Source organism: Toxotes jaculatrix, chromosome 11, assembly GCF_017976425.1.
Source record: "Toxotes jaculatrix isolate fToxJac2 chromosome 11, fToxJac2.pri, whole genome shotgun sequence".
In the NCBI taxonomy this organism is placed as follows: Eukaryota; Metazoa; Chordata; class Actinopteri; family Toxotidae; genus Toxotes; species Toxotes jaculatrix.
The window spans coordinates 5,080,812-5,105,823 of NC_054404.1; the positions used below are offsets into that span (position 1 = coordinate 5,080,812).

General features: G+C 40.3%; 1 protein-coding gene across 1 annotated transcript in view; it reads left to right on the plus strand.

Annotated features, from left to right (window-relative positions):
- Positions 1-25,012, plus strand: part of kcnq5a (potassium voltage-gated channel, KQT-like subfamily, member 5a) — an 85,559-nt gene that overhangs the window by 55,887 nt on the left and 4,660 nt on the right. The window contains exons 2-13 of the mRNA XM_041050409.1: positions 1,089-1,179; positions 2,846-2,972; positions 3,668-3,843; positions 4,138-4,263; positions 6,633-6,743; positions 6,888-6,983; positions 10,314-10,408; positions 11,225-11,251; positions 16,389-16,630; positions 17,438-17,546; positions 20,683-20,814; positions 24,553-24,679. Of these exons, the coding sequence (XP_040906343.1) occupies positions 1,089-1,179; positions 2,846-2,972; positions 3,668-3,843; positions 4,138-4,263; positions 6,633-6,743; positions 6,888-6,983; positions 10,314-10,408; positions 11,225-11,251; positions 16,389-16,630; positions 17,438-17,546; positions 20,683-20,814; positions 24,553-24,679 (1,459 nt within the window). The remainder of the gene's footprint in view (positions 1-1,088; positions 1,180-2,845; positions 2,973-3,667; positions 3,844-4,137; positions 4,264-6,632; positions 6,744-6,887; positions 6,984-10,313; positions 10,409-11,224; positions 11,252-16,388; positions 16,631-17,437; positions 17,547-20,682; positions 20,815-24,552; positions 24,680-25,012) is intronic.

The window sequence follows — 25,012 nt, forward strand, 5'->3', positions numbered from 1 at the left end:
TTCAAAATACATATTTTCTTAACTTACCTCTGTTGGTATCTAGCGATGAAAGTTTTGGCTCAATGTTCCCAGGTTATGAGAGATCAGCTCTAACATCTCTTCACCTTGATACAGTGGAATTGTGTGGGATTTTGTTTGTGGGGCTCAATGCAACGAGGAAATTTTACATACGAAAATATCAACAGCACTGTGTTTTTCTACACACAAAGGGAGCACTTCCTCAATAGCAACTAACTTGAGTGAAAACTACAAGAACACGTTTCTGGAAACACATGTTGATCTTGAACTATTTCCCTTCTTTTTTTTTTTTTTTTTTAAATCCAAGTCTGTTTTGTTGCTTCTGTTCATTTATATCTGAAAACCAGAAAAATAAAAAACAGAACAAACTGCTTAGATAGAAAACTAGAACTCACCTATCAACTCAAACTGTATCACAGGCAGTTGCCATTTGAAGGGTTGGTGATCCTTGAGTGAAACACTGAACCTAAAGTTGAAGGCAAAAAAATGTATTTGCTTTTAGATGAAATCTTTTGCCAAATGATTAGGATGCAATGATTTATAACTGAACCACAACCGCATCAAATGCACAGAGAAACATACACACTGTGCCACCTGCTTGGTCACTTTACTGTGAGAAGGATTTGTTTGCCCTCAGTCAATCCATACGGTGTGTCAGTCAGCTGAATCGCCACGGTAACACTAACGTAATAAAGCTTGGTGAAGTTTTTAACGGTGCGTTATCTGATTCTAATGACGCTCGAACGATTAAAATCCTGCTCAATGTAACTCGACAGAGGAGAAATAGTCACATTATTCTGTAGTTTGCTGGTTCACTATCTGTCTGATAGTCTCTGCTGTGTGTGTGTGTGTGCGTGTGCGTGTGCGTGTGTGTTGCTGCAGACGTATGCATTACCAGAGCTAATGAGCCAAAACCTTTTATTTAGTGATTACATTTGATTTATTACCCGTAGCTGATTGTGTGTGTGTGTGTGTGTGTGTGTGTGTGTGTGTGTGTGTGTGTGTGTGTGTGTGTGTGTGTGTGTGTGTGTGTGTGTGTGTGTGTGTGTGCGTGCATTCTGTCTCCACAGGTTCATCCTGGTGTTTGGATGTCTGGTTCTCTCTGTGTTTTCCACCATCCCTGCTCACCAGGAATTCTCCTCACATTGTCTGCTCATTCTGGTAGGACACACACACACACACACGCACACACACACACACGCACACACACACACACACACAAATCAGTGTGTTGAGTCCAGATGAGTCTCCCAGGGAGCACTTACTGAGTTCATTTTGTTCTACACTGATGAATTATGAAAGTGTCACATGGTTAGGTTAATAGTATTGAACATATTTGTGTGTGTGTGTGTGTGTGGCTGAGTGATGCTCACGTCTGTGTTGTAAACGCTGATTGTGCATTCTCAGCACTATAATGAACTGTAATGATTGGTCCCTTGCTACTCAAGATCAAAATCAAGCTGTTACAAATCAGTTTATGCTAACAGGCTGTGCCTCAGATGTGATTAAGCAGAAAATCATCAGTCAGAGCAGGTAGTGAAAAAAAACAAAGCAAAAACAAAAAGCAATGGAGCACAAATAAACTGGAAGCATGAGACATCATAGGGTCAGTTCACCCAGTTTAAGTAAAAAAAAAAAACAAAAAGAAAAAAAATCACAGCATTCTTGTCTTGCAGATAGTTTTGTTTTTATTTGTCAAGATTTTAAGATTTATATCTCAAAATTTCTGCGCCCGCCCAAATAAAAAAAAAAGAGAAAAAACAACAAATTGCATTTTAAAAATTCAGCAGCCACAAGTTTTTTCACTCCAAGTTACAGTAGAGATTATTTTACAGTGTAGTTTAGCAGGGATTATCCAGACTAATGTGGGCATTGTTTCTGGACAGAGGAGGTTTTCTTTGTTGTTGTTTTTCTCCTGTAATTTGGGCGAGCCAAGCCTTTAAAGGGATAATTCAACATTTTGGGAAATATGTCTATTCATTTAGTGGTTTATTCAGCTAGTTTAGTTTATAGCATAAAGACTGGACGCATGGGTGTAACAGCCCCCATGGGTCTGTACAAAGCCAAAACCAGTCAACCTACCAGCACCTGTAAAGCTCACTAATTAACGTTATGTTTTGTTTCTTTGATCTATACAAAAACAAAAGTGTAAAAATGACAAGCTGTGTTTTTTTTTTGGGGGGGGGGGGGGGGGGGGGGGGTATGTACACTTGTATGGTTGCCAGGTTTCCAGGCAGCTGGCTGTAGCTTGCTCTCAGCAATAGCTAGTAAGATTATCACTGCCAAACTATTCCTTTAAAGAAAAGTTCAACTTGTTGTCATAGTTGTGACGAACAGCTAGTTAACCTTAAACTGTCATGGTAGGAAAAGCACTAGTGTAACTAATAACAGTGACGATGGCTCTGTTCCACTGAAGTGTCACAGGACGTCAAGCTGGAGAGCCAACATGCGTAATAAGGAGGCCCAGGAACTGGCACACCTAAATGGAATACAGCCATTATTAATGCTGTTAACTGCACCTGTGTTTTTCCTGCACGTCAAAATGTTTACCATTCATTGGTAACTTAAAAACACACTCAAAAAGATGAACTCAAGTACAGTAGTGATAGATGGTTTTTTTTCCTCTTATTTATCTTCTTTTGACCTTTTGAAATAGTTATTGGAGGAGTGCTCCAAGTTGCCCATGGTACATAGTTTCAGCAGTGAAGCCACAGCAAGGACGAGCTTAGCGACAAGCTAAACTCCGTCTTTATTACTTGCACCTGTGCATTTGTAACATTTAAAGGTTTAAAGTACGTGGGTTTTTGCATGTGTGTGTGTCCTGCAGGAGTTTGTGATGATTGTAGTGTTTGGTCTGGAGTACATCATCAGGATATGGAGTGCTGGCTGCTGCTGCCGCTACCGAGGCTGGCAGGGACGCCTCCGGTTCGCCAGGAAACCGTTCTGTGTCATAGGTAGGTCTGTGTGGGTGTGTATAAATATATATAACAGAATCAAGGATGCCTGTCAAAGTCAGCCATACATCATCACACCAAGCTGTTCAGTTAACGGGATGGAATTGGCTGTTTGGACAAAAAAATGAATAAATCATATATGATGTTTACATGGTATCATGTCACTCTTTCCAAAAAAAAGAGAAAAAAGAAAAAAACTACAGATTAAATTATATTGACAGAAACATGTATTTTCATTTGAGACAATATCATCCATGTCAGGGGTAGTAAAACATCTTACAGAGTGATTTTATTATCATTATCCTCAGGTAATGATGGTATTTGACAATATGTAGAATTATTATTTTTGTTTCCTCTTCAGTGTCCAGTTGATGTAACTGGTACCAAAAGAGCACGAAAACACATTTAAAGGACAATGACTCTCTGTCCTTCTTATGCTGCTCAGGGAGGAAGAGAGTCTGCTGGGAAATACAAGAGAAGAAAAAAGTGGGGGATTTTAGGGTTGTAGACAGAATGGCAGAGGAAGACTAATAGAGACAGAAAAGGAAACAAACAGCTCGCAGTGAATCAATAGTTGTTTTAAAGGTGATGGATGGACGGGTGGGTGTATTTAGAAAGTAGTTGAGTCAACCATAGTTCCTGTTAATAATATTGTGCAACCTGTGACCTTTCATTTTCACCCGTTTACTCCCCAGACATCATCGTACTCATCGCCTCCGTTGCTGTGGTTTCAGCCGGTAGCCAGGGTAACATCTTTGCCACCTCTGCGCTGCGTAGCCTTCGTTTCCTTCAGATCCTGCGCATGGTGCGCATGGACCGCAGGGGAGGGACCTGGAAGCTGCTGGGATCTGTAGTTTATGCACATAGTAAGGTAAGGACATGCCAGTGCTGTGGTGTGTCTACAGTGCAGCTCACAGAGATTGCCTATCAATCAAGCAGTGTAACTGACTTTTCCTTCGATTTTCTGTTTATATAAATCATGTGCAGGTGTTTTTTTGTCGGTTCAGTCCAACATTACTACTCACGCCAACTGCCCTGTTTGTCTGTTGTGTATTATTGTCGTACAAGGATATGTACTGTTTGCCAGGAAACATAGGCACTGTGTTTACAACCGCAAATTTCATGCATTTAGAACTTTGTGTGTGTGTGTGTGTGTGTTTTCCAGGAGCTGGTGACTGCCTGGTATATTGGGTTTCTGGTGCTAATCTTCTCCTCCTTCCTGGTCTATCTGGTGGAGAAAGAATTCAACAAGGAGTTTGCCACTTACGCTGATGCACTGTGGTGGGGCACGGTGAGCACATACTCGCAACAAGATACACAAAGCATACAAAACACACACAGTTTGTCCGCTACAAGCCTTTTGAATAGTTTGAAAAGTCCACACGAAGTCCACACTGTCAGAACAGTATTACTGTTCTGACAGTGTTGTTTCGCTTATGGTGAAATGTGCACCCTGACTGATGCTCATGTCTTAAAATTACACAACTTTTTGTGGGTGAATTCATCCAATTTGTCACTGGATACTTCAAATATTACATTTAAACAACAACATACAGTTAGTTTGAATACGTTTTCTCATCCAGTAGAGTATAATTTCTCCCTTGAATCCCAGGCAAAATGAACAAAAACAACAAAATTGGTGTTAAGCTGTTTTTTTCTTCTTTTTTTTTTTTTTATCTGACTTCAGTGATGTATATCCATTTACGGTTTCTGTGTGACATTAATGGCACCTGCAATATGAAAACCAGCAGAAAAAAGGGGGGCTTTAAAGTCACACTTGGCTGGCTGTACTGCACTGTTTCCTCCTACATCTAAAACCCATTACACCTCAAAAACGTGGAAATAGACAACACAAACAAGAAACGGTCCAATCAATAAATTCAATTTTCTCCTGCTGCCAGGTGAGGCTGGCCTGTTAGGCTTCTGGGAATGACACTCAGACAGTCTATGTTCCCACGTTCTGTGGCCTTAAGAGCATCTTTCTTTCTGGTGGACACTAAAAGCTGTTATATAATTTTTGTGAAAAACCGAAGTTTGGCCTCAAAAACTTTTAGGATGTATGAGTCAGCACAAAAGCCGACAAAGAGAAAACTAAGATCCATCATCACAGGACCCTAAGATTTAGAAATGACAGTGCAGCATCCGTGTAAATCTGGACTATCCACAGTTTTTTAAAACTCTGATAATATCTGTCCTTCGCACTTGTGCATCTTTTTATTCAGTGTTTTTTTTTTTGTTTTGTTTTTTAAACTTGAAAAACCATTCAGTGCCTGTCCAGTTTTTTCTTTGGCTTGTGTGAATTTGGAAAGTAACCAAGGTTTACAAACTAATTATAGATAACACACTAGATTTTGTAGTATTAGCTCTCTCCTCTCTTATTACCTTTTTTCACTCTGCCCACAGAAATATAGAAATTTGTGGAACAAAAGCTTCAATTTGCTAAGTGTGGTAAACGTTCAAGGACAGCTGCAGGAATTTCGCCTGGCTTGTGTACGAGATGATGAAGCTTTGTATAAATGTGAGTTTAGGAAATAAGACCAAGGACGAGAGACGCAAACATACACCGATTTTATGTTTGCGTTCTTCATGGTGAGCTTGACGCGTGTGTGTTGCCATCTACATTAGAAGTAGTATTTGGGTGATTTAATCTACGTACTCCTGGACTGTGTCTGATCCTTGTTTACTACACAGTGCACTGTATTTACTGTCCACAAATTACAGTCCTGTGACCACAAATTACAGTAGGGTGACACGACAGCTGTGATGATGCAAAATGATTACCCCACCGCCGTCGCCGCAAACCACCGTCTCAATGTGCAATTCAGCTGTTTACTTCACCAACGGGAGAAATGGACCAGACTAAAACATACCTCGTCATGACAGTGATAGAAGCAAATCTCTTTTAAATTCAGGACCTGTCCTGTCTCGTGATTTTGTGCCGCCTGTCCTTCTTGTGCTGAAAGTCTCCCTCCTGCATCCGTGCCTTTCTGCACTCCTTCCTGGCTGAAGAAGTATTAGAATGATTCCTTTGAACTCACAGTAAACACATCAAATATTCTCAAACTTTTCAAACTTACTGCAGATCTTGCACAGACAACCCTACATCTGGATTCACAGAAACGGAAAGGCATAAATATGATAACTAAAAAGCAGAAGTAAATTAAAAGAACTGTATATTATTTTACATGTTTAACTGTAGTTTATCTTTCCCTCTCCGTGATCTCAGTCTTCTCTGTGAAAGCTTTCCATGTAAAAGGAGCTATTAAAAGCTCCTCCACAATATCCCCTAACTCCTTGTCGTCACACATGGTAACTAAGGTGATTAGTAAGACAACTTTTACTGAATGAGATAAATCACAGTGTAGTTTGCTCATTTCCTTGCTTTGCTCCCTCTTAATGCTGAGGAAGAAAAGACTGCTGAGGTACAATATCAGATCTTTTATGAGACAGAGCGCTGTTCTGAGATGTGGGGAGAGATATCGCTTCCACTTCAGTACATCTAAGTAAATCTATTTTTAGTATTAACTGGTGAAGCACTGCTTGCACTGCCTTGCATGTCCAGGCAGCACACCACTGATATAGGGAGTCATGGATGAGTGAGAGAGGGGCAGATTGCAGACAAAGCCCTGGTTACCTGAGTGTTGACCTCTGACCCTTCAGATCACCCTCACAACCATTGGCTATGGTGACAAGACCCCGCAGACGTGGACAGGACGGCTGTTATCAGCTGGTTTTGCTCTGCTGGGGATCTCCTTCTTCGCTCTGCCAGCTGTGAGTCAAACACATGCACACATCCTCACAGTTCCATAAAGTTTATGCTCACAGGAGTAGAAGCCATCTTTTATTTGAGTTTAAAACTCAGTATGTGTGTGTGTGTGTGTGTGTGTTTGTGTGTGTTTGTGTGCATGCGTGTAGGGCATCCTTGGGTCAGGTTTTGCCCTGAAGGTGCAGGAGCAGCATCGGCAGAAGCACTTTGAAAAGAGGAGGAACCCAGCTGCCAGCCTCATCCAGGTAGACACACACACACAAGCAGAGACCACCGCACTTGACCTCTCCTGATTTTTTTGCAGAAGCTGAGGACCAGTGTGAATACAGACAACTTTCTCTCCTTTTATGTACACATTTTCGTGTGTGTGTGTATGCGTGTGTGTTTTGTGTCTGTTTTGACCATCTCTTGACCAAGCCTTTCAGTGTGTGTCTCTGTCTTCCAAATGTCTGAATGCGTGAGTGTCTCTCCTCCTATCAGAATAACGGTGTTTCATTAAGAGTGTACTTAATATGAGTGTTTCTTTGTGCATGTGTTTTGCACACTGCGCCGTCAGGGTGTGTAGCTGATGATGGCAAAGAGTGTGTGAGACACACTGTCAGCAACACACACTGCTGGGATTTATGAGCAGTTTCCATGGCAATCATTCCCTGGGCAGACGCTCCTCCAAACTGTCACTCACTGTAATAGACAAGACCAGCTGCATTATTGTCTAATGAACAACAAATATGTGCTGTGGAAAATGTTTACCAACAAGTGTGCAATTGTATGTGTGTGTTTTTCCACGTTTGCATGTATATGTGTCTCTGAGAGTGTCTGTGTTTCCTTGTATCTGTGTGTGTGTCTGTTCTGTTTACGTTCCTCAGTGTTATGTCCTAAAGAAAAATACAAATTTGTTCAGTCTGAGCCAAATTATGTTAGAGCTGGTCATCATTTCTATTATCTATAATAAAATACTGACTAACTTTATAGTTAGAATATGGGATAAAGTATCTGGTGTTTCATCTGTTTGACACAACTTTAGCAAAGATTTCTTAGGGGGAGCAACGCAAGCAAGCAAACAGAATTTAAATCCAAAATTTCACAGTTAAACCAGTTTTCAAAACTGCATATTTGGAAGTGGAAATAATCCTGAAAATCTAAATTGTTACCCAAACTGTCTGTTGTAAAATACTGCATCTGTGTCATAAGGATAGGGTCAGTGGATAATCAGTGGAGCTGTTGGTTGATTCCTGTTAGCTTGTAAGGCAAAGAACTATCGTGTAGTCATGTAAATATGTCACTTGAGTTACACCAATGGAAAAAGCCACTGCAGGGCGTGTGTAATGGAAACCATAAGCTTCACTGTTTGTCCCTGTATACGTTGTTAATCACAGCATGGGCTTGCCGTAACTTCTCAAATACTTCATGTGAGATAAACCTGGAAATCTTTTCATTACAGCTACTTGTTCACACAACCTTGACCTAATATACCTCCTTTAGTAATGGACGTGTATGCATTATAATACAGTCACTTATTATAGAGGACACTAGGAGTGCATTCACTGTTGTTTCACTACCAGATAAGAGGTTTAGAGGATACGGAAAAAGTGGGGATTTGTTTGAAATCTGTCTGGTTGTCTCACCATGTGTTGCTGCTTTCCCAGAATTCACCATGACACTGGTGAGATATTTAGATACACACTTATGTGAAAACTGAATTAAATCTAAATTTATGTCTGTCCTCCCTGTTATCAGTACTTATCAGTTGTTGATGCTTGAGGAAGACCAATTGGAGCCCAACTGATCCTAAATAACCCACTGAGGGAGCAATTAATCCTGCCTGTTTTGATCTGGTTTCTGTTTTATTGGATTTGTGTCAAGCACCTGGTCACTGTCTGTTATCTGCCAAGCTCATAACATTTTCCTCAACAGGTAAAAGGAAACTTGGAAGCAGCTTTGATGTGTTAAATATGTGGATGACATTACTGCTTTATCCGTCACGTCACTCCCCCATCACACACAGCTCTCCCTGCTTTAAACCACTGTTCGTTTGTTCGTGTGTCTGTGTCTCTGTCTGCACGCAGGGCAGGATGTTACCACTGACTTCAGGCCTCAGCAGCTGGTCAATCCTAAATTTCACCTGCTCCAATAACTATTTTGTCTACAAAATGTAATTTTAGAACAAGATTGAATCTCCAAATGACTTTAAAGTAGACTTTGGAGTGACAAAACAAGGAACAGCCAAAATTGACCAGCATTTGGCAGGTGGCTGGTGTTCATTTCCCACCCTGTCTGTGTAAAGTGTTTATATAAAGGCTTTCCAGTCATGTCACAAATCTTGTAACCACACCTGGCACCATCATGGAGGTTCAGTTGGCTTTGAGTAAATAATGGCCTGAGATGTAAAGAAAACAATCTGTTAAAGTGATTGTCATTTCTGCAGAATGGAATAATCTGTTAAATTTGTTTCCAAATTAGAGTCTGAGCAGCACCGAAAGATGTGTACGAACACCTCAGTGCATGCAAACACCTGGTGAGCAGAATCATGTGCGTCCAATATCCCTGCCATTTACTTATCTTTAGCCAGGGTCAAGGCCTTAAAACACACCCCAAATATTGTTCAGTTTTCTAAATCTAACCCATCTCTCGCAGCCATTATTTAACTCGAAAATAGTTACTGAAAATGTGACTAGTTTCTGTTGGATTTAAAATGTTGCCTACGGTGGATGTACATTTTAATATAGTCAGAATAGTGAGAAGGCCTTCAAACTTAAAGTCGAAACTTAAGAGTCGTTTGTCAGTGCCTTCCACATTAGCGTTTTCTGATTTCACATCTTTAGCTGCAGGTTTCCATTGTTTTCCAGAGCCTTCCAGAACTGAATAAAGCTTTCACCTCTATGGTTTAGTGTTGGTTAGGTTTAGACACAAATCTGTTTGGTTAATGTTGGGAAAATTGTGATTTCTAACATCCAAGTCATGCACTTAATGAAAAGATTATTTCCCATAAACAATCCACACTTTATGGCCTTACTGAAGACCTCCAATATGGCTGCCAGTTGGTTACATCCCCTAAAACGACCTGCGTATGTTAAATGTTCACATAAGTCTCAGTCCCTGTTTCCTCACCAAGTTTGTGCCATTGCCCTTCTGTGTCATGTGCGTGTGTTTGTGTATGTGCACCTGTGAATGTGTGTGTGCGTCCTGTCCATCTCTGCTCCCTCCCCCACCCAGGCGGCTTGGCGTCTGTACTCCACCGACGGTGCTCGTCCCTACCTCAGAGCCACCTGGCACCACTACCAAAGCGCCCTCCCCCCCCTCAGGCATGTATCCCCCCCACCACCACCACCACGACCTCCACGAGCACTTCCATCACCGCCCCCACCTCCCTCCAACAACCCTCAGTCCCAATGCATCAACACTACCCAAAAAAACTAATCAGCTTTTTCTTTTTTTCCCCTCCTCACTTTCCTTCTCTCACTTCCCTACTCAACTTATACGTTCCTCCCTCACCTCCCTTTTTTTTCTCCCAAACTTGACCCCTTTAATTGATTCATTTATCATTATTTTATTTATCCTGTCGACTCTGCACGTAGTGTGTCTGGCGTAGTTATGCTGCTGATGAGAACTCGGTTTCCATTGCTACCTGGAAGCCTCATTTGAAGGCGTTGCATACCTGCAGCCCCGCCAAGTAGGTAACAACTTACAGACTTACAAACATGGCCGCTGCTGCTCATCCCTTCTCCTCACCTCTCCTCCTCAGCTTGTGTCTGCTCATCTTCATCAGCGTAGCTTCAGTTCCTCTTCCATTTTTCTATCATGTGACTCAGTGTTATGCAGCATTGTGACTTAAGTGTGTCCTTATTAACCTTTTCCTCGTAGTCAGCGATGGCTTTCTAAGCACAAGTGGTTTTTAACACTCTTTTCACACTCAGGAAGATATTTACACTTTAGAGTTTCCCAATTCAGCATCAACAGTTTGTGGTTATATTCCTCGCTGTGAGGCCCATTGGAAGGTATTGTTAAGTTCTTTGAAAACTCTGCTAATGATAATTAATTAAGAGACTGTGTATATATTTTTTTTATGTTTATTGTAGAAAAGACTCACATGCCAGTAAGGTTCTTACAAACAGAAATGTGCAAGCAGAGGCCAGTTCAGCATTAACAAAAGAAAGTGGACAATTTAATATTCAATTAAGTGGTTAACTGCTTACACACACACACACACACGATCACGCACACTTAGATCCTTACCTTTCTGATTTCCATGCGTGTCTTTCAGCTAATGCTTAACCCTACCGTGCATGGCCATATCTTGCATGTGCTTGGAAATAATAAACCCTGTTGAATTAAAGTTTCTTTCTCTTTTGCTTCCTTTTGGCCCTCTTGCCTCCCATATCCATTAATTGAAATGTCTGTATAAAGCTGTTTTGTTTTTTTTTAATCTTCTGGAAAACTGATCTTTTTCCCTTTGTCCCCTCCTCTTTTTTCCCACTAACCCTTGAAGGAAAGAGCAGGGCGAGACCACTTACAGGTTTGTATCACTCTCAGCACATTCCTCCAAAGACACAAACACACACACTCAACATGTGATGCAATTTTAATTCCATTATATTCCTAATGTTCTGTCACAACATCTTTGAAACTGTCAAATCTGCTCCTGTCTTGTTTGCAGGCCTGTTTAGTCCTTTTTTTTTTTGTTGTCCAGTTCATTTGGTGAATTCATTAATTTATTTATCTGTTTGTCTGCTGACATTAACCAGGTAATGGTGAATGGATAGCAAAGATTGTTGTTGCCACCAAAGGGTTGGGGCATATTGATTGTGTTATTTGTTCGTTGCTTGTTTTACTGATTGATTTAGTGAATGGCTAAACGCTCATTTACCCTTTAGAACAAATTAGTGGAGAAAATGTCGGCAGGCATGGCATTCTTTTGATTTATGTTTGTATTCAGCTCTTTTTTCTGTCTTTTTTTTTCATAACCAGAATGGGAGTAGAAAAGAAAAAGAAACATTAAAACTAAGAGACGGTAGAGAACAGTGAAAGGATAATTAGCATATGCATCAATATTACAGTGGACAGTTGAGCAGTAACAAGGTTGATGTGTTCTGTTAAAGGAAACCAGAGGCGCCAGGTCAACACTGGAAAGAACAGCAGCTAATGCATTCACTCAAGTGCTCTGCTGAAGTGCAGTTATTGATTTGAATCGTGTTGGATTGAGAAAGACAAACAGCAAGAGATGTGGAGATGGAGACAGATGTGTTATTTCATCATACGCGGGTCGACCACAACTATACAGCAAATAAAGTACCACTAGAGCTATTTTCAAATGACTTTTTACAAAGGTTCAGTGTGTCTCCTTTAGCAGATTTCTTCTCTTTCTTTTTTTTTTATTTTACCTCAGTTTTCCAACTTTTTCTCATGTCTCCATCTCTGATTGTGTCTCTCCTGCTCCTTTCACTACTGATTCCTTCTCTGCACTTGACTCTCATGCAGGAAAAGGCGATGGGCTTCTCTGTCTTTTCTGTGTGTGTGTGTGTGTGTGTGTGTGTGTGCATATGCATGCACACACGCCTTCAAAGACAGGAGTCTGTACCATGTCTGTACCATGACGCACTTTTTCCATTGGGATGGTATTTATATAACTCATCAAACGCAAGTCTAGGAGAGACAGAGCGAAGTTGAAAAGGGGGGGGGGGGGGGGGGGGGGGTAGGGGATTTCAGAGAGGGGAGGAAGACAGAGAGAGATTTGTGAGTTTAATTATACTAGTATAGTTTTTACAGTGCAGCGCTTCTTTGGCAACATTTGGGGGCCTTATGTTGAGCCAGCAGCTTCTTAGGCATTTAAACTTAAGAGAGCCACACACACACAGAAATAAAAAAAAAGAAGAAGTTTAGTCTCTCAAGCAACACAAGCAAATGTGCTTCTTATCCTTAAACAAAACAGCATTTAATTAGGCTTTGTTGCTTCCACAACAACATTCATCCCCCAGAAATCCTTCTGTTTAAAGGGCTGTGTTTAATTACGCTTTCCCTTCTTAGAAACTTTTGTTGCAGTAAGTCCAATTTACACTTGTGAAATCATAATTACGCTCACTTTTATGACACTGTTTCTTTTCTGTATGTTCCCCGCTCTGTGTTATTAGTGGTTTTACAGACTGTCGGCTGCTCGGTGGTGGTAGGTGCCGTGGTAAAGGGCTGGTGGTTTTCGTTTAAGCAGACTTGTAAACACCAGCAGCAGTAAACATTAGGCGCACCACAAAGTGCCACAGCGGACATCATGCTGTGTGTAAGTGCGCTGGATATTGGCAGTGAGAAGCAACATGAAATAAAGGATAATGGGGGTTTAATCTGGAGTTTATGTCTACAGGCAGGTGTGCCAGGGTGTGCTTGTATCTCCTGATACAGAAGTTTATTTCAGTCCTAGTGATGTTTTAAAAGAGGAAAGTGAGTAAGCCTCTGATTAGAGATTAACATGTGTTTCTATGTTTGTAAGAGTCCTGCTTAGTCACACAAAACTAAGCAAACTAGGCTGAAGTGTTTCATTTAAATCATCAAATTCAATGTGAATGCAGATTTTCAGTTCCTCGACCACGCTGATTTAACTTTTTTGTTGAGAGCCACTTTAAACAACACTGCAGCCACATAGGCTGGAAGTTAGTTCACCGCGTGTCACAGGACAATCTGTGTGTTGAAAAGACATGATTTGGGTGTGTTGGTGTTGATTCAGAGATTTCCTGCATGATTGAAGAGCCAGATCCAGGCAAACAAATATAACTAGTTTGACACTGATAAGAGCTGGGTCAAAACTGTTGTGGAAATTAGAGTCCAGACTGTACACATGGCGGGTAATGCTTTCAAACTGGCTATAGTCTTTGTTTGATGACAGTAGTTTGATGTGTGTCATGAATTCACATCATCACATAAATGTATTAGAGGGAAAACTGAGTTCAGGTGAGTTTACCTTCCACTACATCCCTGTTCACCCATTCCCATCCTGAAAAATGTCCCCCGCGCTTTCTCTGTGTATTTATTGTGCATCAACATTGACAGCAGAGAGTTACTCTTCTCCTTCCTCTGCTGTACTCCTCTTTTAATCTCCTTCCTCCTTTATCTCTCCATTCTCTCCTCCATCCGTCTCTCCCTCCATCACTCTAGTAAGGGTCTAAGTAATGGGAGGCTCTTCAGAAGGTACACTCGGAAATATAGGAGGTACCTACAGTACTACCCAGCATCCTCTCTGCCCTGCCCTTAGCCCAATAACCTGTGAGAATGACTAACAAATAGCATGGAGGAGAACAAAGAAACCTAACTTGACCTCCTTCTACCTCCCTCCTCAATCCTTTCTACCCTGCCAAGGGCAATGTTTGAGACGACCACTGCTGCCTGCTGCCTGTCGAACGCAAGCAAGACTTTGTTACCATGTTACAAATTAAAGGGGAATTCTACCAATTTACGCTGTAAAATGGGCATGGTTGTAGAAGGTAACAATAAGAAAGTAAGTTTTTAAGATTAAGGAAAAATGCACCAGATTGTACTTCCTTTAAAGTTAAACATTTGCCACAGATTGCATGTTTGTTATTATATACACTTTTTGTAATTTGTCATATAAAACTCAGAACTCAGACCATGACAGTGAGTCAAATCTTTGCAGTGTTGTGCTTTCTCAGTAAGACCGCGCAATAAGTTAAAACACAGAGTAAAGAAGTAAAAATGCAAGGTCTAAATTCCCCTTTATTTTATATTTATATTTGCCTCTTAGCCCAGCTAAAATGCCCCTATCCTCCCTAGAAACTGTTCCTGGTCCAGCCACATGAGTATTTTTTGTTTCATTCATGAACAACCATCAATTTTTAGCTTCTTGGGACCAGAAGTTGGTTCTTTTTAGGATCTTTTATTTTAGAAGTTCTAAAACCATCTGTTGTAAAAAAAAAATAATAAGAAGAAAATGGTTCCATAACAATTTAATAAAAAGGAATGGAAACAAAATTACCAATTCATGAGGCTGGACCTGGTTTATCTTAAGTTACCCCCCAGCAATATATGCTATACTTATGCACATTTCAGTGTACAGTTGCAGGTATTTGCAGCTTTTCCTTATTTTGCTGCATGCTCCCTGCATTACTGCTGCACTCCTCTTTTCAGCCATGTTGTGCTATCAGAGATGGAAAGAGTGATAATGGATGATTATGGATATTGTTAAAACATCTTTCAGTTCCCTCCACTGTATTTTAGAAAGAATTTGTGGTTGTCAGTGGAAAGTGTAGACAGGAGATTCGGAACATAAAATGGCTACTGCTGTATTGCATTGGGAAGTCATGGCAAATCGATAAAAATGAAAAACAACTTCCCAAAGTCTTTAAAAGTTTTTGGAATATGGGAGGAAAAAAAAACACTCATGTTAAAGTGGTTAAAACAGATTAAAAATTCAGGTGATACAGAGGTCTGGAAAAAGTGTGAAACTGTGGCATGGAAAATGTTTTGGAACCCTGCATCTCTCTCTCTCTCATTGGTCTGCTGCATTGCATGCTGGTCTATTTAACTTAGAGATAGTTTACTGCAGCGAGTCTCATTGATTTGGAACTTTCTGCATCCCCTGGGGGGTTTTCAAAGACCTAAACATCAAGTGAATAAATGCATTTTTGTTTTCCATTTTTATAAAGTTGCTGGAACTGTGTGTGTTAGTAATTTAAAATGACAACAAGCAAATGATGGAGGAAGGTGAAGATTGATGAAAAAATAAAGTTTGGTTTTAGTAGTAATATCATAGTATGGAAGTTTACAGTAAGGTAAATACACTGATAAATTTTAAAGTTACTATACATAGCATTTACACCATCAAAATGTAGTACCATGGTGTAATTACAGTGAATGAGTGAGACCATAACAGAGGTTGTGTTTTGTTAAATTTAAACCAAATTTCTGTTAAATCCCGTTGCTTACGTTGGATCGATCTGCAAGTAATTTGCCATCACAATTTGAAAAATTCAGAAAAGAATGTTGTAAAGAACATTTTCCCAAACGATGGAAAACACAGTTTTGGGGCTGTTAGTGCTCTGTCTCATTTGTTTAAGGTAGTCTCAGAATTAATGTGACGATGATGTATTAATGTTACCATGCTTCACAAATCACCTTAAAAATCTCATTAGCTCTGTATTGAAAAGTGTACACATGAATACATCAAGGATTGCAGCACTTGAGGATCCAACACTGAGGTCTTGTTTTGGTGGCTTGGTGGCCCGTCTGGCTTTGTTCTGGTGTTTTGGGCATGTCAGATGGATGGATGATGTTTGGTCTGAAGGGAAAGACAGAACGCTGCCCTGTGTCTGCGCTCTGAACTCTTCTCACTGTCTGAGGGGAAATAGGTGTTGACAGCATACCTTTTTTCTCTCTCTTGTTGTGTCCCTCTATCAACCCCAACCTCTGTCACTCACACACTTTCTCTATCAACTCCATCCTTCACTCACTTTCTACTTTTCTGTCTCCCTGTCCGTCTGTCTCTGGATCATCGCTTCCTTCACTCTTGGTCCCTTTGTCTCCTCCACCCCAAATCTTTCTCTTGGTTTCTTTCAATGTATTTCTCTCCTCTTTCCCTCTTTCCACATCCTCCTGTCCCCCTCTACTCTCTTCCTCTTGCTCTCCCTTTCTTTTCCCCCCTTCCCCACCTGTAGTCAGAAGTTGAGTTTTAAGGAGCGGGTCCGGATGGCGAGTCCTCGTGGTCAGAGCATGAAGAGCAGACAGACGTCCATCAACGACCGCCAGCGCTGTTCCCCTGGCAACGAGGTGGTGGGTGGCACAGAGCTGATGGGTGGGAGCCCGGCTAAAGTGCAGAAGAGCTGGAGCTTCAACGATCGGACCCGTTTTAGGCCGTCGCTCAGGTTGAAGAGCCAGACTCGTACTGTGGTCCCAGATGGTGAGTGGGACTGTGTGTGTGCTGTTTGTCCATTTTACTGTAAATGGCAACCAACCAAGGCAACATCTGACAAAATTACCCTTTAGCTCATAGTGTGCTGTTTTATACAGTATATGCAGAGCCACTATTTTAATGTGTTACACCTCACTGAGTTGAAAGTGGTCTAATCATTGCACACACATGCTGTGCAGCCAGTCAAATCCACAGAAAGTCACTGGTATCACTTTATATTACAAGTCTGTATTTTCCTAATATGTTTTTTGATTCAGATCATGGTCAATCCTGCTGATTAGTGCATAATGTAATGTACACCTTTTCCAAATGAGCCCTGCACACTTCAAACCATTCCCTGCAGAAATAGATGAAACTGCCAACTGTTTTAACTTCCCTGTTTCTCCTTTCATCCCCTGGTATCACTTGAACAGATTTTCTAACCTCTTATATGCAATATATCTTTATTCACCCTCTTTCCATTTTCCCTTTGCTTTTCTCTAGCTCTTTCTCTTTTTTCTCTGTCTGTTTCTCTGTCCATGTCTCCCACTCTCGTAATTATCGGCAGTATTCAAGATATATATATCCTTTTCTCTCACACTACATAGCTGGCAAAATGCTGACCATTCCTAAAGATCCCATCCAAGTGGGGCATAAATTTTCACCTCTTAAAAGCCAAAATAGTATCTGTTTGAAACATTCTTGGAGACTCCTGTCAAGACCCGCTATGCACAAAGTGTTTTATGAGTTTTAGGACTGGAAACGATTTTGCACGGAGCTACATTTATTGATGAAATGATGGTTTGTCTCTCGCAGTGGACACAGGCATGACCACAGAGGATTCCTTAGATGAGAGGGGCTGCCATTGTGATGTTACAGTGGAGGATCTATCAGCTCCCCTCAAGGCCGTCATCAGAGCTGTCAGGTGAGCTCCGACTGCTGTCAGACAGCAGAAACATTGGAGAACTTGTAATTCACTTGTTGCTTTCATTTTTTGCCTCCTTCTTTAAAAAAAAGTTCAAGATTTAAAAAAAAATATTGGGTTCCTTGAGAGTTAGATGGGAAGACTGATGCTACTTTCATGTCTCTGTGGTAAACATGAAGCTGCCACCAGCAGCCTGCTTTGCTTAGCTTAGCACAAAGACTGAAAACAGGGAGGAAACAGCTACCAGAGTGGTGACTTCCTGGAGTCTCTGCTGGGCGCCTGGCAACCTCATGGTGACAACAAGACTCCAGACAGATAACAGTCTGGCACATAACATAACCCTAACCTGTGCAACCACTAATTGCTGTTTCTACACTGTTTCGGTTTAAACGAATCAAACACACAAGATATACCATTCATCCAATTAATGAGTTTCAGACATCCTGTTAGGTGTATTTTGTTAGCTTAGGACAGTGCTAGGGTAGCTGTCTCCCCTGTTTCCAATCTGGAATCTGATCATCTGTTCATTATCTCTCTGTGTGATGGTTTGTTGGAATCAAGAGAGTGTTTCCCGTCTGTCTGTAACACCGCTGAAGCCCTCCTGCTTTTCTGACTGACTGTGTTATCTATTTTTATTTACTTTGTGCCTTCTTGGAACTGTTAAAGGGCACCCTATTGATTAGTCACATAATTTAAACTCTTCCCTTAGGACTTTTTTTTCCTCACCTGTGTCCATTGATTCTGAAACCGCAGTGACAGCTCACTGAACTCAAGAGTTACCAGTCAATTGGTGATGTCAGTGTATGCGTCCTCCCTTTCGGATTGGTTAGCTGTTGCTCATGGATGTATTCCTTTTTTTTTTTCTGAAGTTGAGCCCTTGGTTAAGTCAAATTTCTTATTGATTGATTGGCTGTCCATCTTTCCCTATGATCCATTGATTGAAAAGTTCATGAATGTGAGGATTTAAATAACTAAATGAATTCAATTACTGCTTGAAAGTACCACTAACAGAAGGATGCACTGCTACAGTATAAGGAGCCAATAAGATACTGTATATACAGTATACCTGTTTTTTAGTTGCCTTTTAGTTCATACATGCAAACTAGTGACAGTTTATCAAATATTGTGGCTGTTGAAGATTCATCAGTGTTCAGGTAAAAACAGTTTCTCCTCATCTGTTCCCTCAGAGCTTCTTGAGAGTGAACTGAATCCATAATATAACACAACACAGACCCTTGTCCTTTTTCTCCTTATTATATATGTAATTCTGGATGAGAAAAACATACATTCAACCATGAGTACTTTGGTTTCACATGATGTTTGGTTTCCTCAAGTGATGCTTTCTTAAATGTACTTCTCTATTTTTCTTCTCTTTTTCCCTTCATCTTTTTCTCTTTACCTATATGACCTACTGCTGGGTTGGAGGGATTGCCTGAGGGGAGGTACAGGCAGCCCTACACTCAGTTTTTTGTTTTGTTTTGTGTGTTTGAATGGATGAGTGTGGGTGCGTGAGTGCATTTCAGCAGACCCTGCTCTCTTACACTGGCACCGGCACCCTGCGAGCAAATGTTTATCCAACTGGCGCCGACAGTTTCTTTCACTCCACCGCTTCTTCTCACCCTCTTCATATTTTTCATTGTAAAACTGTCCATTTTCACCTCTCAGTAAAATAAGATTTCAGTTAAAAGATTAGAGATGGGTTAGAAAATTGACCCTTCTTATCAGGCTGAAAAAGCCTTTTTTCAAACAATGAATCAGTGAATAGGATTTGCGCTTCTGTGCCTATTGGTCCTCTTCCCTTAGTTTCTTTCACTAGTTTGACCATAGACAAATTTTTTCAACTTTTACAATTTCTCTCTTCATTTTTTTCTCTTCTACTGTTAAATCATTCATTGTACATATAATTCATCCAACCAAGAAAATATTTACCCCACACAGGCTAATATATGGAATAGAATATGTCTTTAATTTTTTTTTTGATAATATTCTCAACACACACACTTACAGCAAGCAATATATATTTGCACATCTGTTACAAAGCTTTACATTTTTATACACCAGGTCTTTATGTATTCATATTTCCAATTACCTTGAGTAATGTCATTATCTGTAATTACCTGTAGTGGTATCCTCAGGTGTTTTGTTGAATTCTTATCTATCTCTGATCCTGTGTTTCTTCCTCAAATCAGTTCCCTAACTTTTTCCAAATTCTATTAGTAGTGGGGTTTATTGTTTGTTTTTTGAGTTTACATAGAGTTTAGTCAAATAACTTTTTTCAATGTTCCCTCCTAAGTCATAGTTTGGTAACAATATCCAGTCAGTCGTGGCTTTCGTGTTCTGTTATATTTGCAGGTTTGATAGATTCAACATGCAGAGACTTCATCCTGCTTTTGTTTTTTAGTGTACTGACGTCTATCAACCCCCCTCCATCACCAGCCCCCTGTTTTCTATAGGACTCACGTGTACACACACACACACTGCACCTCTACCACCCAATTCCAGCCAGCCTGCCCACCCAGCAGGCCTCCTCCATGGGCAGCCGCAGCCCTGGGCTTTCCCAGGGTGTCAGGTTGAGTGTTGGACACCCCCTCCCCTGTCGGGCCTGTTATTACAAAGGGTCAACTGTCACCATTGTTTCCATTCAGGCAGTGAGAAAAACAGGCAACTGGAGACAAGCAGAAGCCATTAGGGAATCTAAATGAACAAAGAGCATAGATCCCTTTACCTGTATCAATATTATTCACCCAGCAGTGTGTCTGCTCATCAAATAGAGGGAGATAGAGGATTACACTTAGGTTTCAAAGTCATTCATTTTGGTTGTTGTGGATTTGACAAGAGAACCAAGGAGTTTTGGTTTCCCATTAGATACTCCTTCAGGTATTTGAGATTTTAACAATATTTTCTTAGTTACACTGCAAAAAAAGATCAACAAGTGAACTGTAACAAGGATCGTTCTGTTGATTTCTCATAGTTTCTGCTACCATCTACTGGTCATTTATAGTAATTACACCCTTTTTTAATTAAGTCTTCTTGGCATTACATTACTCTGAGCAGCACCTCTCTCCCTCTTTTGTCCCTTTCTTTTGTTTCTAATGTTTTATTGTGTGTCTTTGTGCATTTGTGTGTGCATGTGTAGGATCATGAAGTTCCATGTAGCAAAGAAGAAGTTTAAGGAGACTTTGCGTCCCTATGACGTGAAGGATGTCATAGAGCAGTACTCTGCTGGACACCTGGACATGCTCTGTCGGATCAAGAGCCTTCAGACCAGGTCAGGACACACTGGACACACACACACTACAAAATCTGGTCTGTCTTTCTGTGCTAAAAAAAAATCATAATTTTCTAAATATTTGGATGTTCCTTACTGGATTTTGTTTGCTTTTATCTTCATGTTTTCCATTTTTACTGATGTCTGTTAGTTGTTCTTCGCAAATGTACCAGACACTTGTACAAGTGGATGTTTCTGTAGATGTTCGGTTAGGGTTATTTTCTACTTTCTACTTTCACCTTCATCTCACCTCCAACTGTGTCTTTCTTACCAAGAGTGTGTGTATGTACTGTATGCGTACATGTGTGTCTCTTCTCTCTCCCAGACTAGACACTGTTGTGGGTCCCCCTCCAAGGCCTTTCAGCAGTCGCGTCAAGACCTTTTCCTCTCCCTCTCTGCATTTATATTACAGCCAGGCCCGGAGGAAACAGTCTGCACCGGGGTTAGACCTACCCCATCATCTGCCCGCCGAGTGTTCCCCGACTAACTTTACAAAACTGTCACACTTGGGTCAAATGGCATTTACTCACCTACTTGTGGATCTATAAAAAAAAACCCCATCTTCCTCCTTATAAACAATACAGTCACACCAAGTGCGATTTTTTAATTAATTACGATGAAATGTTAAACATTAACTCAACATTATGCCAGAAATGAAGCTGCTGTGTCAACTTTTTCACACAAGCCTTTCAGAGAAAGCTTATCAGGCACCAGAGGTGCTTTTAAAAAGGAGGCAGCAGCCAAATGTACTGTACCTTTCATATTCCCTCCTATTTTGACTAAATTGTGTCCATGCAAATAATACTTACCATTTGCTTTAGTCTACATATATTCCCACACAGATGAAGTTTACTGAAGTTGAGATTGTATGTACTTCCACATAAGTGCCATTTGGCCCAGGTTTGTCTGTAGTTTAATTCATGAAAACGTGTTTCAGCTCTGTTGCAGAGGTTCTTGGGGAGTTCAAACACTGGAATATGAACTTGGTTTTACAAGAAAAAATAAATAAATTATGATACAGATGTGACACGGTGGGTGGAAAGAATCTGGATGTGTTGGTCTGAGAAATCCACCGGTCAATACTCATTCTTCCACCAAGGGAAATGCTCCTTTAATCAGCTCTTTTGGATATTTTTCATTTGATTAATCTTGACATACATTATGTAAAATAATGTATGGAAAATATGTGACAATTCTGGTTTGAGCCACCCAAAGACCTCTATTTTGATCTGTGTCTGTAGACATAACAGGAGTTACTCATTGCTACCTTTACGTTATAGCTGCATTTTGCATTTATCACCTTTTAAAAGCCCTTGTCAAGAATCCACCTGAACCCATAAAACTCTGCTTATTTATGAAAATTCAATACTTTAATAATCTGACTTGTTTATTCAAATTAGGCTTTTGTCAACTTCAGTAATTCTCAGTCATTTACAATACATTTTTTTTTTTACTTAAGCCTGCTTCTCATTTAGAGGCAATAGTTTCTGTATCAAAAGTGTTGACATTTAATTTGACAATGAAAACAATTATAAGCAAATCTAGAAATGTTAGCAGTTTCAGCAGGGGGCACTACAATTCAGTTATGGCTTGGGGCATTTACAAACGTTTATTTTTTGTAAGGTGAAGTTTGTTTTTAGCTCTTAGTACAGACTGTCACATAGTATTTTGTAATGCTGAATGAACTGTAGTGCTGTAGCTGACTTTTTTTTTGACAGTAGTACTCCTGGGGTGTAACATAGTGCTTGTTTCTGAGTGTATGTATGAAGTGTGTCTACTGGTAAAGGCTGTAGATACACACAGACCTCCTGAGTGCTGCAACGGACATCTGCTGTGTCACTGTAGCATGGCCACTATGGGTGTGTCATTCATCTTTACATAGGATATTTTCACAGTCTTATCACGACAAGAAAACCACAAAAGCCAAAAAAACTGATGTTTCTATTTTTGCACGATTACACTGAACATTTTAATTACATTATTGATAATTAAAGTACTAGTTATCATTGGCCATTAATGACAAAAAGCTACATCCAGCAGCATTTTATCCTTCTTTTTCATCCTTCTTCTCTGTGTATATCTATGTGCCAGTGTTTTATTTATTGCCAACGCGTAGTGACTGTTCATTTGTGAACCTGTGCTTCAAACCTCAATGTGTGTGTGTGTGTGTGTGTTTGTGTGTGTGTTTGTGTTTGTGTTTGTGTTTGTGTGTGTGCGCACATGTGTTTGAAAGAGAGATGTATCTGACCCAGTCTTTCTCCTGTCTTCAGACTGGCCAGTGCAGCGGGCTCTGGTCCCAGCCTGAGTAGCCGACCCAGGAACATGTCCTCTCCTGCCCTGCATTATTATTACAGCAACAACAGGAAGAAGCTCCCTGGCTCAGGGTTACAGTTATTTCACTTCATTTGAGTTTTACCCACAGTACAATCTCATTAGTTTCCCCTATAGTGACAGTTAGTTCCCCTGCAGTCCCCAAAATTGTCTGACTAAGAAACGTCACACACAAACACAGACATGCTCGTAGGGATCTTTCTTCCACCACCAGGTGGTTGGAGTTTGCACTAGAGCATGCAGTGAGTATTAGAAGGTTTAAACAGTCACAGAAAATGGATTTTGAAAGTGAACAGCATTTTCGACTACAATCGCAAGTTACTACAATTTATCTAAAATTCAATTATTCAAATGTGTTAAACTCCACCCACTTGGTAAGATTTTAATTAACCCTGTCTGATACATGAAACATTAGTATTTAATTCAAATGTATAATAACGCGTATCATCGTTATGTAACACCATCACCATCGCCACATTAGATCTCATGTATAGTTCTGTAAAGGGGAAAGATTATTGTGTGTGAATGTTGCTAACTTGTGTGTGCAGTTGTGTAATTAATTCATGTAGTTTGAAGCAGAGAAAACAAAATAATCCGTGTGGTGTATTTGCATGTGAAGGTGTACAATCATTAACTTCACTAATTCAACTTTATTTTAATGCCAAAGAACAAAGCACCTGACCTGATCAATACTCTGACATTAAAAAGGCCATTTCACGTGGCTTTCAAGTGAAACGATGTTTTTCCCTCCTGGTATTTCCCTCTTTTGTTTTATTTATTTTATTTTTTACTTTGCTGGAATCGAAAATGAAATAAACAGCCAGTGATGGACTGATGCATACACAAACATCACTGTATAAAAAAAAACTTGTAGATTAAGTACTGTTTTTTTCAAGGGATAATCCTGTACAGGCTATGATGATTTCCTGAAAACCTGGTCTGATGCATTTATTTAAACTCATCAATATCTTCTCAAAATAAAATACCAAGGGAGGTTTTCATGCAACAGCAACAATATGATCTTTGCTGTATCTGCACATTGTATCTGTAAACCTCACCATTTTTTTTGGGGGGGGGGGGGGGGGGTACACGTTGGTTTTTATGTGTGAATTCTTCCTCATTTCAAGTTCAAGAACCCATGAAACCCAAACTACATACTGTGTAAAATCTAATCTGAAAATGCTGTTTTTCTTTACAACCTGAAAAACTGACATTTTGGACATGCACTGATGCAGCCAAACCATGTGTGTCATGTGTTTTACTAACCCTAATCTTAACATCCTATTGTTGCTTTAGGTGTGTTGCCTGACTTGGGATAACCTGAAATGAAGCTTGGGTGCCTACTCATATTACAGCATCATTATTTTGTAATATATTAACCCACACTTGTGTGTGTGTGTTTATCAGGGTGGATCAGATTCTGGGAAAAGGCCAGATACCCGTGGATAAGAAGATGAGGGACAAACTGCACCCAGATGGAGACTCTCTGGAGGGCATGAGCATGCTGGGACGTGTGTGTAAGGTGGAGAGACAGGTGAGTTTAGGGGAAAAAACTCAGCAAAGGGAAAAACTACATCAGCACTAAGCTTTAGAAATAGATTTGCAAAATTTTATTACCCTATAATCTAATGATATATCTGCAAAGAGTTGTTGATAAATACGAGTGACTCAGGAATTATTTTGCCAGGTACTGAGCTTTCTGGCTTTCAAAACTCATTTTATGGTCTGGCATCTGTTTTGGAAACAACCTCTAGAGGTCTGTCAATATTTCTGGAAAATTCCTTAGTTGAAGATAGAGGTCAATAAAAGTCATTAAATGCATAGCTGCCCTTTAAGCTTGCTCTCTCTCTCTCTCGCTCTCTCTCTC